Raw genomic sequence first — 15,555 nt, forward strand, 5'->3', positions numbered from 1 at the left:
AAATAAATGTTAGCTCTTTCACGAGCCTCGATTCAGTATACAAAAAAAAAAAAAAAAAAAAAAAAAAACATTTGGTGGAGGGATTTGAGGGGGAAGGGGTTCTCAACTTGGGTTTGGTAGTGGGAGCTGAGGGAGAGGATGGCCCTGTCCGACACGTTCACACAGGATAGCAATACCACCCGTTGCTTTCAAACAGCACTTACCATGTTAAAAGAGATTATAACATGGGCCTCCCTTGAGGGATGCGGCCCGAACTGCAGCTGCCACCCTTTGTACCCGCTCTGGAACTGGAACTCTGAGGCGAGAGTCACATTTTAAACATTTGTCAGATTTAACCGAGACAATGGAACACACTTTTATATATCTACTTTGTTTACTTTATCACCTTAACATTGTCTTGAATGTCAATTTGTATTTTCTTTTTCAAAAATGACAATTACACCACTGTCGACTGTATTGCCATGGCTAACAAACATCGGTTGATAAAGCAGAATGCCAATGGCGATGACCACAGCGATTCATAGTTATGAAGATCAGCGATTCGTAGTTAAGAAGCTCTATCATACAGAAAATGTTAAGATCTGTTCCAATGCAAGGCATTTTTAATTTGGCCGAAAGAAAATGGTGGATGAAGACCCCTGCTATGTGAATGCTGGCTGACCAAGGGCAAGCCTGTTTGTGGTTTTAATTTAATAAGCCCATTAATTATCTTCAAAAGTGGTGTTTAAATTCACCCAAACACCCAGTTTTTTGTCCCCCGTCGCTCAGCGGAGCGAAAGGGGGACTATGGCTTTCCCCTCCGTCCGTGTGTCCATCCGTCCGTGCGTGCGTGTGTGCGTGCGGCGTGCGTGCGTGCGTAAGCCTAGGACCGCATTCGAATTTGGTGTGTGGGTGCAACCCACGTCAAAATCCAAGATGGCCGCCGCCATGTATGTCTGATGCCATGTATGTCTGAACCTTGTGAGATGAATATCTTGAAAAATAAGCGAAGTACCAACTTCTAATTTGGTGTGTGGGTGTATCTCGGCATAAGGACGAACGCTGTTTAAAATCAGGTCGCCACGTCAAAAGCCAAGATGGCCGCCGCCATGTATGTCTGAAACGTGTGAGATGAATATCTTGAACAATAAGCAAAGTACCAACTTCTAATTTGGTGTGTGGGTGTATCTCGGGATAAGGAAGAACGCTATTGAAACTTGGGTCGCCACGTCAAAATCGAAGATGGCTGCCACCATATATATGTCTGAACCTTGTGAGCGAAATATCTTGAAAAATAAGCGAAGTACCAACTTCTAATCTGGTGTTTGGGTGTATCTCGGCACACGGAAGAACGCTATAGAAAATTGGGTCGCCATGTCAAAATCCAAGATGGCCGCCGCCATGTATGTCTGATGCCATGTATGTCTGAACATTGTAACCTGCATATCTTGAAAAATAAGCGAAGTACCAACTTCTAATCTGGTGTTTGGGTGTATCTCGGCACACGGAAGAACGCTATAGAAAATTGGGTCGCCACGTCAAAATCCAAGATGGCCACCGCCATGTATGTCTGAACATTGTGAGATGAATATCTTGAAAAATAAGCGAAGTACCAACTTCTAATTTGGTGTGTGGGTGTATCTCGGCATCAGGAAGAACGCTATTGAAAATTGGGTCGCCACGTCAAAATCCAAGATGTCCGCCACCATATATATGTCTGATCCTTGTGAGCGAAATATCTTGAAAAATAAGCGAAGTACCAACTGCTAATTTGGTGTGTGGGTGTATCTCGCCATAAGGAAGAACGCTATTGACAATTGGGTCGCCACGTCAAAATCCAAGATGGCCGCCACCATATATATGTCTGAACCTTGTGAGCGAAATATCTCGAAAAATAAGCGAAGTACCAACTTCTAATCTGGTGTGTGGGTGTATCTCGGCATAAGGAAGACCGCTATTGTAAAGTGGGTCGCCACGTCAAAATCCAGGACGACCGCCACCATATATATGTCTGAACCTTGTGAGCGAAATATCTTGAAAAATAAGCGAAGTACCTTCTGGTGTGTGGGTGTATCTAGGCATAAGGAAGAACGCTATTGAAAATGGCGTCGCCACGTCAAAATCCAAGATGGCCGCCTCCATGTTTGTCTGACCCTTGTGAGCGAAATATCATATCATAGCATGTTTTCTGCATGTTCCACTTTGTCAACTCACATTACTTCCCCGACGGGGGACCTAGGCGTAACGCTTGTCATTCATGCACTCCCTTGGTGTTCCCTTAGTACGCATGCAAAATCTCGGACCACTAGGTTTCATGGTTTTGGAGTTATGTATGGAGTAGACACACTGACATTTATTATAAGTTTAGATAGATATCCTTTATGATTACACTTCAATGCTGATTCCAATGGTGATGCAAGATTATGATACACATGTGCATCCTGCTTCCCTTGCTACCCCATCCGCTTGCTCACTTCAGCTTCCGATGGTGATCAAGGCCCCCAGGCTGAGTCCCACTCCACTGGCTGTCTGTGATCGACCATTCTCTTTGATTGGACTTGGAGACATTCTTGTACCTGGTCAGTTAATGCCAATGATGCTTTATTTTGCTGGATTATTGAGCTCTATTATTATATTTTCTCTCCTCGGACCCAAGCCTATATGATTGACTAAATTAGTCATTGCACAAACATTTTGTGGTGACATGATGCACAGCAAGGGTGGCGATCTATGAAGGACAATGATAACCTTGTAATCTTATTGACATTTATTTTCAGGGCTGCTGGTGACATACTGCCGCAGGTTTGACCTTTACATAGGCCAAACATCTATCCCCATGTATTTTCCGTGCTGCACTCTCGGTAAGTTTTGATAAGTGAATTTGGATAATTAATCATATGTAAAAGGATATTTGAATTTTATTCTGAATAAACTGGTTCCTTTATTGCTGACCCTTATTTCAGCATACGGCCTGGGACTGTTCTTCTCCTTACTTGCTCTGGTACTCACAGAGAAGGGACAGCCGGCCTTACTGTACCTGGTGCCCTGCATGTTGCTCACTTGCACTGCACTGGCCGCTCTGCGCGGACACATGTGCATGTTCTGGAATGGGCCTGGCAGCCAGGTGGGTCAGTGGAGAGAAAATGACATGATGGGGGTGGTATGAGGCGATGGGTCTAAGGGGTAATGCATGTTGAGCAGAACCCTGAATACAAAGTGTGTGGGTATGCACATAATTCAGGTTTTATCACACCATCACACAATGGTCTATTGTTTTGGTTGTTTTGAAGCGAAGGTGCAGACACGATAAATAAACAAAGATTCCTCCACATGTCATTGAGATTTCTCCTCTTTTGAAGTTTAGATTTCTCCACATGTCATTGAGATTTCTCCTCTTTTGAAGTTGAGTTTTCTCTTCTTTTGAAGGTGAGATTTCTCTTCTTTTGAAGTTTACATTTCTCCTCTTTTGAAGTTGAGATTTCTCTTCTTTTGAAGTTGAGATTTCTTTTCTTTTGAAGTTGAGATTTCTCTTGTTTTGAAGTTTAGATTTCTCCTCTTTTGAAGTTTAGATTTCTCCTCTTTTGAAGTTGAGATTTCTCTTCTTTTGAAGTTGAGATTTCTCTTCTTTTGAAGTTGAGATTTCTCTTCTTTTGAAGTTGAGATTTCTCTTCTTTTGAAGTTGAGATTTATCTTCTTTTGAAGTTGAGATTTCTCTTGTTTTGAAGTTTAGATTTCTCCTCTTTTGAAGTTGAGATTTCTCTTCTTTTGAAGTTGAGATTTCTCTTGTTTTGAAGTTTAGATTTCTCCTCTTTTGAAGTTGAGATTTCTCTTGTTTTGAAGTTGAGATTTCTCTTGTTTTGAAGTTTAGATTTCTCCTCTTTTGAAGTTGAGATTTCTCTTGTTTTGAAGTTCAGATTTCTCTTGTTTTGAAGTTTAGATTTCTCCTCTTTTGAAGTTGAGATTTCTCTTCTTTTGAAGTTGAGATTTCTCTTGTTTTGAAGTTTAGATTTCTCCTCTTTTGAAGTTGAGATTTCTCCTCTTGAAGTTGAGATTTCTCTTCTTTTGAAGTTGAGATTTCTCTTCTTTTGAAGTTGAGATTTCTCCTCTTGAAGTTTAAATTTCTCCTCTTTTGAAGTTGAGATTTCTCTTGTTTTGAAGTTTAGATTTCTCCTCTTTTGAAGTTGAGATTTCTCTTCTTTTGAAGTTGAGATTTCTCTTCTTTTGAAGTTGAGATTTCTCTTCTTTTGAAGTTGAGATTTCTCTTCTTTTGAAGTTGAGATTTCTCTTCTTTTGAAGTTGAGATTTCTCTTCTTTTGAAGTTGAGATTTCTCTTGTTTTGAAGTTTAGATTTCTCCTCTTTTGAAGTTGAGATTTCTCTTCTTTTGAAGTTGAGATTTCTCTTGTTTTGAAGTTTAGATTTCTCCTCTTTTGAAGTTTAGATTTCTCCTCTTTTGAAGTTGAGATTTCTCTTCTTTTGAAGTTGAGATTTCTCTTCTTTTGAAGTTGAGATTTCTCTTCTTTTGAAGTTGAGATTTCTCCTCTTGAAGTTTAAATTTCTCCTCTTTTGAAGTTGAGATTTCTCTTGTTTTGAAGTTTAGATTTCTCCTCTTTTGAAGTTGAGATTTCTCTGCTTTTGAAGTTGAGATTTCTCTTCTTTTGAAGTTGAGATTTCTCTTCTTTTGAAGTTGAGATTTCTCTTGTTTTGAAGTTTAGATTTCTCCTCTTTTGAGGTTGAGATTTCTCTTCTTTTGAAGTTGAAATTTCTCTTGTTTTGTGGTTTAGATTTCTCCTCTTTTGAAGTTGAGATTTCTCTTCTTTTGAAGTTGAGATCTCTTGTTTTGAAGTTTAGATTTCTCCTCTTTTGAAGTTTAGATTTCTCCTCTTTTGAAGTTGAGATTTCTTTTCTTTTGAAGTTGAGATTTCTCTTCTTTTGAAGTTGAGATTTCTCCTCTTGAAGTTTAAATTTCTCCTCTTTTGAAGTTGAGATTTCTCTTGTTTTGAAGCTGCGATTTATCTTGTTTTGAAGTTTAGATTTCTCCTGTTTTGAAGTTTAGATTTCTCCTCTTTTGAAGTTGAGATTTCTCTTCTTTTGAAGTTTAGATTTCTCTTCTTTTGAAGTTTAGATTTCTCATGTTTTGAAGTTTAGATTTCTCCTCTTTTGAAGTATATATTTCTCCTCTTTTGAAGTTTAGATTTCTCCTGTTTTGAAGTTTAGATTTCTCCTCTTTTGAAGTTGAGATTTCTCCTCTTTTGAAGTTGAGATTTCTCTTGTTTTGAAGTTGAAATTTCTCTTCTTTTGAAGTTGAGATTTCTCTTCTTTTGAAGTTGAGATTTCTCCTCTTTTGAAGTTGAGATTTCTCTTCTTTTGAAGCTGCGATTTATCTTGTTTTGAAGTTTAGATTTCTCATGTTTTGAAGTTTAGATTTGTTTTGTTTTGAAGTTTAGATTTATTTTGTTTTGAAGTTTAGATTCTCCTGTTTTGAAGTTTAGATTTGTTCTGTTTTGAAGTTTAGATTTGTTTTGTTTTGAAGTTTAGATTTGTTTTGTTTTGAAGTTTAGATTTATTTTGAAGTTTAGATTTGTTTTGTTTTGAAGTTTAGATTTATTTTGAAGTTTAGATTTATTTTGTTTTGAAGTTTAGATATCTTCTGTTTTGAAGTTTAGATATCTTCTGTTTTGAATTTAGATATCTTCTGTTTTGAAGTTTAGATATCTTCTGTTTTGAAGTTTAGATATCTTCTGTTTTGAAGTTTAGATATCTTCTGTTTTGAAGTTTAGATATCTTCTGTTTTGAAGTTTAGATATCTTCTGTTTTGAAGTTTAGATATCTTCTGTTTTGAAGTTTAGATATCTTCTGTTTTGAAGTTGAGATTTCTCTTATTTTGAAGTTTAGATTTCTCCTCTTTTGAAGTTTAGATTTCTCATGTTTTGAAGTTGAGATTTCTCTTCTTTTGAAGTTGAGATTTCTCCTCTTTTGAAGTTTAGATTTCTCCTCTTTTGAAGTTGAGATTTCTCCTCTTTTGAAGTTGAGATTTCTCTTGTTTTGAAGCTGTGATTTATCTTGTTTTGAAGTTTAGATTTCTCCTCTTTTGAAGTTGAGATTTCTCCTCTTTTGAACTTGAGATTTCTCTTGTTTTGAAGCTGTGATTTATCTTGTTTTGAAGTTTAGATTTCTCTTGTTTTGAAGTTTAAATTTCTCATGTTTTGAAGTTTAGATTTGTTTTGTTTTGAAGTTTAGATTTGTTTTGTTTTGAAGTTTAGATTTATTTTGAAGTTTAGATTTATTTTGTTTTGAAGTTTAGATTTCTCCTGTTTTGAAGTTTAGATTTGTTCTGTTTTGAAGTTTAGATTTGTTCTGTTTTGAAGTTTAGATTTCTCTTGTTTTGAAGTTTCGATTTATCCTGTTTTGAAGTTTAGATTTCTCTTGTTTTCAAGTTTAGATTTATCCTGTTTTGAAGCTGAGATTTGTCCTGTTTGAAGCTTAGATTTCCCTTGTTTTTGAAGTTTAGATTTCTCCTGTTTTGAAGCCTAGATTTCTCTTGTTTTTGAAGTTTAGATTTCCCTTGTTTTTGAAGTTTAGATTTCTCCTGTTTTGAAGCCTAGATTTCTCTTGTTTTTGAAGTTTAGATTTCTCTTGTTTTGAAGTTTTGATTTATCCTGTTTTGAAGTTTAGATTTATCCTGTTTTGAAGTTTAGATTTCTCTTGTTTTGAAGTTTAGATTTATCCTGTTTTGAAGTTTAGATTTCTCTTGTTTTGAAGTTTAGATTTCTCATGTTTTGAAGTTCAGATTTGTTTTGTTTTGAAGTTTAGATTTGTTTTGTTTTGAAGTTTAGATTTATTTTGAAGTTTAGATTTATTTTGAAGTTTAGATTTCTCCTGTTTTGAAGTTTTGATTTGTTCTGTTTTGAAGTTTAGATTTGTTCTGTTTTGAAGTTTAGATTTATTTTGTTTTGAAGTTTAGATTTCTCCTGTTTTGAAGCTGAGATTTATCCTGTTTTGAAGTTTAGATTTGTTCTGTTTTGAAGTTTAGATTTGTTCTGTTTTGAAGTTTAGATTTCTCATGTTTTGAAGTTCAGATTTGTTTTGTTTTGAAGTTTAGATTTGTTTTGTTTTGAAGTTTAGATTTATTTTGAAGTTTAGATTTATTTTGTTTTGAAGTTTAGATTTCTCCTGTTTTGAAGTTTAGATTTGTTCTGTTTTGAAGTTTAGATTTGTTCTGTTTTGAAGTTTAGATTTATTTTGTTTTGAAGTTTAGATTTATCCTGTTTTGAAGCTGAGATTTCTCTTATTTTGAAGTTTATATTGCTCATGTTTTGAAGTTTAGATATCTTCTGTTTTGAAGTTGAGATGTCTTCTGTTTTGAAGTTTAGATTTCTTCTGTTTTGAAGTTTAGATTTCTCTTGTTTTGAAGCTGAGATTTGTCCTGTTTTGAAGTTTAGATTTGTTCTGTTTTGAAATTTAGATTTGTTCTGTTTTGAAGTTTAGATTTATTTTGTTTTGAAGTTTAGATTTCTCCTGTGTTGAAGCTGAGATTTATCCTGTTTTGAAGCTGAGATTTCTCTTATTTTGAAGTTTATATTGCTCATGTTTTGAAGTTTAGATATCTTCTGTTTTGAAGTTGAGATGTCTTCTGTTTTGAAGTTTAGATTTCTTCTGTTTTGAAGTTTAGATTTCTCTTGTTTTGAAGCTGAGATTTGTCCTGTTTTGAAGCTAAGATTTCTCTTGTTTTGAAGTTTCGATTTATCCTGTTTTGAAGTTTAGATTTCTCTTGTTTTCAAGTTTAGATTTATCCTGTTTTGAAGCTTAGATTGCTCTTGTTTTTGAAGTTTAGATTTCTCTTGTTTTGAAGCTGAGATTTATCCTGTTTTGAAGTTTAGATTTCTCTTGTTTTTAAGATTAGAGATCTCTTGTTTTGAAGCTGAGATTTCTCTGGTTTTGAAGCTGAGATTTCTCCTGTTTTTGAAGTTTAGATTTCTCTTGTTTTGAAGTTTAGATTTCTCATGTTTTGAAGTTCAGATTTGTTTTGTTTTGAAGTTTAGATTTGTTTTGTTTTGAAGTTTAGATTTATTTTGAAGTTTAGATTTATTTTGAAGTTTAGATTTCTCCTGTTTTGAAGTTTAGATTTGTTCTGTTTTGAAGTTCAGATTTGTTCTGTTTTGAAGTTTAGATTTATTTTGTTTTGAAGTTTAGATTTCTCCTGTTTTGAAGCTGAGATTTATCCTGTTTTGAAGCTGAGATTTCTCTTATTTTGAAGTTTTATTGCTTATGTTTTGAAGTTTAGATATCTTCTGTTTTGAAGTTGAGATGTCTTCTGTTTTGAAGTTTAGATTTCTTCTGTTTTGAAGTTTAGATTTCTCTTGTTTTGAAGCTGAGATTTGTCCTGTTTTGAAGCTAAGATTTCTCTTGTTTTGAAGTTTCGATTTATCCTGTTTTGAAGTTTAGATTTATCCTGTTTTGAAGTTTAGATTGCTCTTGTTTTTGAAGTTTAGATTTCTCTTGTTTTGAAGCTGAGATTTCTCTGGTTTTGAAGCTGAGATTTCTCCTGTTTTTGAAGTTTAGATTTCTCGTTTTGAAGTTTAGATTTCTCTTGTTTTGAAGTTTAGATTTATCCTGTTTTGAAGTTTAGATTTCTCTTGTTTTTAAGTTTAGATTTCTCTTGTTTTGAAGCTGAGATTTCTCTGGTTTTGAAGCTGAGATTTCTCCTGTTTTTGAAGTTTAGATTTCTCATGTTTTGAAGTTCAGATTTGTTTTGTTTTGAAGTTTAGATTTATTTTGTTTTGAAGTTTAGATTTCTCCTGTTTTGAAGCTGAGATTTATCCTGTTTTGAAGCTGAGATTTCTCATATTTTGAAGTTTATATTGCTCATGTTTTGAAGTTTAGATATCTTCTGTTTTGAAGTTTAGATATCTTCTGTTTTGAAGTTTAGATATCTTCTGTTTTGAAGTTTAGATATCTTCTGTTTTGAAGTTTAGATATCTTCTGTTTTGAAGTTTAGATTTCTTCTGTTTTGAAGTTTAGATTTCTCTTGTTTTGAAGTTTCGATTTATCCTGTTTTGAAGTTTAGATTTCTCTTGTTTTGAAGCTGAGATTTCTCTGGTTTGAAAGCTGAGATTTCTCCTGTTTTTGAAGTTTAGATTTCTCTTGTTTTGAAGTTTAGATTTATCCTGTTTTGAAGCTTTTTTTTTTTTTTTTGTATACAAGATCGAGGCTCGTGAAAGAGCGAACATTAATCACACAGAAAGACAAACAGACACACAAAACAAATAACATCGGGAGTGGTAGACAAGATGGGGAGAGAGGGGGAAGGACACAAACACAACATTTGAGAGCAGGGACCGAGAGACATGGAGACATCGAGAGAACTGTGGGAGGGAGAGAGCTTTGGGGGGGAGGCATGGGAAGGGGGGTGGGGGTGGGAGAGGTATAAAACATATGGACACTGCCAAGACTTCCAGGAAAGAAGTTGGAATTTCAAACAAGGTGGATCTGGGGTGAATTAGTGGGGGTAGAAAAGATCAAGGTTTTGGATGGGGGAAGATAAGAGATGGTGGTGAACAGCTGTTTTGAAGACCTGGAGGGAGGAGTGTGATTGAAGTGAGTGTGGGAGTTTGTTCCAGAGGCGGGAGAAAAGAGGAATGAAAGAGTGAAGGTGAGCAGAGAGCCGAGATTTCGGCAGTTTAACCATCAGAGGGTGGCTGGCAGATCTTGTGTGACCTGTAGGAATATTTGGGGGACAGAGCACAGAGAGAGCTGGGGGAGCAAGGCCGGAGAGGAGTCGGTAGAAGACAGAAAGACCACCTACCTGCCTGCGGTGAATGAGTGAAAGGCCCTCAGAGATAGCTTCATCGCGGGAGATTCCAATGATTCTGAAAGCTTTGGATTCAACAGCGTGAAGCCGAGCCAGGTGTGAGGCAGGAGCACCAGCCCATAGGGGAGAACAGTATTCCATTGAGCTGCGGATGAAAGCCTTGTATGTGGTGAGGAGCTCAGGTGTGCCTAGGAAGGACTTCGTACGACGGAGGATGCCCAGTCGGCGACTGGCTTTGGAGGCCAGCTTGGAAATGTGGTTTTCCCAAGAAAGATCATGGCAGATGGTGAGACCCAAAAGCTTGAGCGACAGAACTTCTTGGAGAGGATTGTTGAGAAAGTAGATGGGAGGGTTGTCCAGTCGATCTTTTCGGAGAGACATAGTAAGAGTGTGAGATTTGTCAGGATTGAAAGACATGTTCCACATGTTTGACCAGTCTGTGATTTTGTCCAGGTCTTCAGAGAGTGAGGAGGCTGCAGACTGCCGATCTGAGGGAAGAGGAATGGAGCGGCAGAGAGTGGAGTCATCAGCAAAGAGATACAGAGGATTTTCCAGAGAGTCGGAGAGATCATTGATAGGGCCCAGAAAGGGCCCATGACCAGAAAAAGCACAGGGCCCAGCACACTGCCTTGGGGAACTCCAGCCTGAACGGGAAGGGGAGATGAGAGAAATCCATTCAGGGCCACACGTTGACTACGACCAGAGAGGAAGTCCGCAAGCCATGCATGGAGATTTCCATGGATACCATAGGAGGAGAATTTGGTGAGCAGAGCTGGGTGCCAGACCGTATCGAAGGCACGTGATATGTCAAGGGAGACAGCTCTGATTTCCTGTTTGGCATTGAGGACCTCCATCCATTGTTGAGACAGCAGAAGCAGCATGTCCAGAGTAGAGTGACCTGGTCTGAAACCAAATTGATGATCAGAGATCAAGCCATTGGAGAAGAGGAAAGATTTCATATCCGAAGCAATGATGGATTCCATGACTTTGCTGATAATTGGGAGCAGGCTGATTGGTCTGTAGTTGCAAGGATCTGTTTTTGCACCTTTTTTGTGTAAAGCGGTAATGTTTGCTGATTTCCAGGATGCTGGCAGATGACCTTGAGCAAAGGATAGGGTGAAAAGAACAGAGACAGGGTGAGATAGAGCGGCAGAGCAGGATTTTAGGACCCGTGGGCTGATGCCATCTGGTCCAGTTGCAGAATCAGAGTCGAGGTTTGACAAAAACTCCTCCACCTTGTCAGGAGAGAAGGTCACAGAGTCCAGGAGCAGTTTGGTTCGACTGGGAAAGGTGGGAACAGAGGGAGATGGGTTTGGGACTAAGGATTTTGAGGCAAACACAGAGTTGAGGCATTCGGCTTTGTCACGTGCGATGTCAACTGTGTGGCCGTTTGAGGTAAGGGAGGGGATGGAGGGGTAACAAACACCAGAAACTGATTTGACCAGACGCCACCAGGATTTGGAGGAAGGAGACAGGTTTGAGAGTTCATTCTTGAGTGAGGAGAGATAGTGCTTCCTGGCACTCCTGAGGGTAGACACACACTTGTTCCGAGCTTGGTGGAAGGAACTGAGATTTCCTTCAGTTGGATTAGCCTTCCAAGAGGCAAAGGCAAGTTGTTTCAGGGCAACTGCCTCACCACAAGATTCAGTGTACCATGGACGGGAGGAAGGGTAAGACAACTGAAGCTTAGATTTCTCTTGTTTTTGAAGTTTAGATTTCTCTTGTTTTGAAGCTGAGATTTATCCTGTTTTGAAGTTTAGATTTCTCTTGTTTTGAAGCTGAGATTTCTCTTGTTTTTAAGTTTAGATTTCTCTTGTTTTGAAGCTGAGATTTCTCTTGTTTTTGAAGTTTAGATTTCTCTTGTTTTGAAGTTTAGATTTATCCTGTTTTGAAGCTTCGATTGCTCTTGTTTTTGAAGTTTAGATTTCTCTTGTTTTGAAGCTGAGATTTCTCTTGTTTTTAAGTTTAGATCTCTCTTGTTTTGAAGTTTAGATTTCTCATGTTTTGAAGTTTAGATATCTCTTGTTTTGAAGCTGAGATTTCTCTTGTTTTGAAATTTAGATTTCTCTTGTTTTGAAGTTTAGATTCATCCTGTTTTGAAGTTTAGATTTCTCATGTTTTGAGGTTTAGATCTCTCTTGTTTTGAAGTTGAGATTTCTCTTATTTTGAAGTTTAGATTGCTCATGTTTTGAAGTTTCGATATCTTCTGTTTTGAAGTTTAGATTTCTCTTGTTTTTGAAGTTTAGATTTCTCCTGTTTTAAAGCCTAGATTTCTCTTGTTTTTGAAGTTTAGATTTCTCTTGTTTTGAAGTTTTGATTTATCCTGTTTTGAAGTTTAGATTTATCCTGTTTTGAAGTTTAGATTTCTCCTGTTTTGAAGTTTAGATTTGTTCTGTTTTGAAGTTTAGATTTGTTTTGTTTTGAAGTTTAGATTTGTTTTGTTTTGAAATTTAGATTTATTTTGAAGTTTAGATTTATTTTGTTTTGAAGTTTAGATTTCTCCTGTTTTGAAGTTTAGATTTGTTGTGTTTTGAAGTTTAGATTTGTTCTGTTTTGAAGTTTAGATTTATTTTGTTTTGAAGTTTAGATTTCTCCTGTTTTGAAGCTGAGATTTATCCTGTTTTGAAGCTGAGATTTCTCTTATTTTGAAGTTTATATTGCTCATGTTTTGAAGTTTAGATATCTTGTTTTGAAGTTTAGATATCTTCTGTTTTGAAGTTTAGATATCTTCGGTTTTGAAGTTGAGATGTCTTCTGTTTTGAAGTTTAGATATCTTCTGTTTTGAAGTTTAGATATCTTCTGTTTTGAAGTTGAGATGTCTTCTGTTTTGACGTTTAGATTTCTTCTGTTTTGAAGTTTAGATTTCTCTTGTTTTGAAGCTGAGATTTGTCCTGTTTTGAAGCTAAGATTTCTCTTGTTTTGAAGTTTCGATTGATCCTGTTTTGAAGTTTAGATTTCTCTTGTTTTGAAGCTGAGATTTATCTGGTTTTGAAGCTGAGATTTATCCTGTTTTGAAGTTTAGATTTCTCTTGTTTTGAAGCTGAGATTTCTCTTGTTTTTAAGTTTAGATTTCTCTTGTTTTGAAGCTGAGATTTCTCTTGTTTTTGAAGTTTAGATTTATCTTGTTTTGAAGTTTAGATTTATCCTGTTTTGAAGCTTAGATTGCTCTTGTTTTTGAAGTTTAGATTTCTCTTGTTTTGAAGCTGAGATTTCTCTTGTTTTTAAATTTAGATTTCTCTTGTTTTGAAGCTGAGATTTCTCTTGTTTTGAAATTTAGATTTCTCTTGTTTTGAAGTTTAGATTCATCCTGTTTTGAAGTTTAGATTTCTCATGTTTTGAGGTTTAGATCTCTCTTGTTTTGAAGTTGAGATTTCTCTTATTTTGAAGTTTAGATTGCTCATGTTTTGAAGTTTCGATATCTTCTGTTTTGAAGTTTAGATTTCTCTTGTTTTTGAAGTTTAGATTTCTCCTGTTTTGAAGCCTAGATTTCTCTTGTTTTTGAAGTTTAGATTTCTCTTGTTTTGAAGTTTTGATTTATCCTGTTTTGAAGTTTAGATTTATCCTGTTTTGAAGTTTAGATTTGTTCTGTTTTGAAGTTTAGATTTGTTTTGTTTTGAAGTTTAGATTTGTTTTGTTTTGAAGTTCAGATTTATTTTGAAGTTTAGATTTATTTTGTTTTGAAGTTTAGATTTCTCCTGTTTTGAAGTTTAGATTTGTTGTGTTTTGAAGTTTAGATTTGTTCTGTTTTGAAGTTTAGATTTATTTTGTTTTGAAGTTTAGATTTCTCCTGTTTTGAAGCTGAGATTTATCCTGTTTTGAAGCTGAGATTTCTCTTATTTTGAAGTTTATATTGCTCATGTTTTGAAGTTTAGATATCTTGTTTTGAAGTTTAGATATCTTCGGTTTTGAAGTTGAGATGTCTTCTGTTTTGAAGTTTAGATATCTTGTTTTGAAGTTTAGATATCTTCTGTTTTGAAGTTTAGATATCTTCTGTTTTGAAGTTGAGATGTCTTCTATTTTGACGTTTAGATTTCTTCTGTTTTGAAGTTTAGATTTCTCTTGTTTTGAAGCTGAGATTTGTCCTGTTTTGAAGCTAAGATTTCTCTTGTTTTGAAGTTTCGATTTATCCTGTTTTGAAGTTTAGATTTCTCTTGTTTTGAAGCTGAGATTTCTCTGGTTTTGAAGTTTAGATTTATTTTGTTTTTGAAGTTTAGATTTCTCTTGTTTTGAAGTTTAGATTTATCCTGTTTTGAAGCTTAGATTTCTCTTGTTTTTGAAGTTTAGATTTATCTTGTTTTGAAGCTGAGATTTATCCTGTTTTGAAGTTTAGATATCTTGTTTTGAAGTTTAGATATCTTCTGTTTTGAAGTTTAGATGTCTTCTGTTTTGAAGTTTAGATTTCTTCTGTTTTGAAGTTTAGATTTCTCTTGTTTTGAAGCTGAGATTTGTCCTGTTTTGAAGCTAAGATTTCTCTTGTTTTGAAGTTTCGATTTATCCTGTTTTGAAGCTGAGATTTATCCTGTTTTGAAGTTTAGATTTCTTATGTTTTGAAGCTGAGATTTCTCTTGTTTTTAAGTTTAGATTTCTCTTATTTTGAAGTTTAGATTGCTCATGTTTTGAAGTTTAGATATCTTCTGTTTTGAAGTTTAGATTTCTCTTGTTTTTGAAGTTTAGATTTCTCCTGTTTTGAAGCCTAGATTTCTCTTGTTTTTGAAGTTTAGATTTATCCTGTTTTGAAGTTTAGATTTCTCCTGTTTTGAAGTTTAGATTTATCCTGTTTTGAAGTTTAGATTTATCCTGTTTTGAAGTTTAGATTTCTCCTGTTTTGAAGTTTAGATTTGTTCTGTTTTGAAGTTTAGATTTGTTTTGTTTTGAGTTTAGATTTGTTTTGTTTTGAAGTTTAGATTTATTTTGAAGTTTAGATTTATTTTGTTTTGAAGTTTAGATTTCTCCTGTTTTGAAGTTTAGATTTGTTCTGTTTTGAAGTTTAGATTTATTTTGTTTTGAAGTTTAGATTTCTCCTGTTTTGAAGCTGAGATTTATCCTGTTTTGAAGCTGAGATTTCTCTTATTTTGAAGTTTATATTGCTCATGTTTTGAAGTTTAGATATCTTCTGTTTTGAAGTTTAGATATCTTCGGTTTTGAAGTCGAGATGTCTTCTGTTTTGAAGTTTAGATATCTTCTGTTTTGAAGTTGAGATGTCTTCTGTTTTGAAGTTTAGATTTCTTCTGTTTTGAAGTTTAGATTTCTCTTGTTTTGAAGCTGAGATTTGTCCTGTTTTGAAGCTAAGATTTCTCTTGTTTTGAAGCTGAGATTTGTCCTGTTTTGAAGCTAAGATTTCTCTTGTTTTGAAGTTTCGATTTATCCTGTTTTGAAGTTTAGATTTATCCTGTTTTGAAGTTTAGATTTCTCTTGTTTTGAAGCTGAGATTTCTCTGGTTTTGAAGCTGAGATTTCTCCTGTTTTTGAAGTTTAGATTTTTCTTGTTTTGAAGTTTAGATTTATCCTGTTTTGAAGCTTAGATTTCTCTTGTTTTGAAGTTTCGATTTATCCTGTTTTGAAGTTTAGATTTATCCTGTTTTGAAGTTTAGATTTCTCTTGTTTTGAAGCTGAGATTTCTCTCGTTTTGAAGCTGAGATTTCTCCTGTTTTTGAAGTTTAGATTTCTCTTGTTTTGAAGTTTAGATTTATCTTGTTTTGAAGCTGAGATTTATCCTGTTTTGAAGTTTAGATTTCTTATGTTTTGAAGCTGAGATTTCTCTTGTTTTT

General features: G+C 35.0%; 1 protein-coding gene across 4 annotated transcripts in view; it reads left to right on the plus strand.

Annotated features, from left to right (window-relative positions):
* The window catches only part of LOC137418488 (signal peptide peptidase-like 2B), a 48,780-nt gene that overhangs the window by 29,731 nt on the left and 3,494 nt on the right, over positions 1–15,555 (plus strand). For all 4 annotated transcript variants that reach the window (XM_068104563.2, XM_078773046.1, XM_078773047.1 and 1 more), the window contains 3 exons: positions 2,459–2,558; positions 2,757–2,840; positions 2,943–3,103. In XM_068104563.2, coding sequence (XP_067960664.1) covers positions 2,459–2,558; positions 2,757–2,840; positions 2,943–3,103 — 345 coding nt within the window. The remainder of the gene's footprint in view (positions 1–2,458; positions 2,559–2,756; positions 2,841–2,942; positions 3,104–15,555) is intronic.

Source organism: Myxine glutinosa, chromosome 2, assembly GCF_964187855.1.
Source record: "Myxine glutinosa chromosome 2, kmMyxGlut1.1, whole genome shotgun sequence".
NCBI classification, from domain to species: domain Eukaryota; kingdom Metazoa; phylum Chordata; class Myxini; order Myxiniformes; family Myxinidae; genus Myxine; species Myxine glutinosa.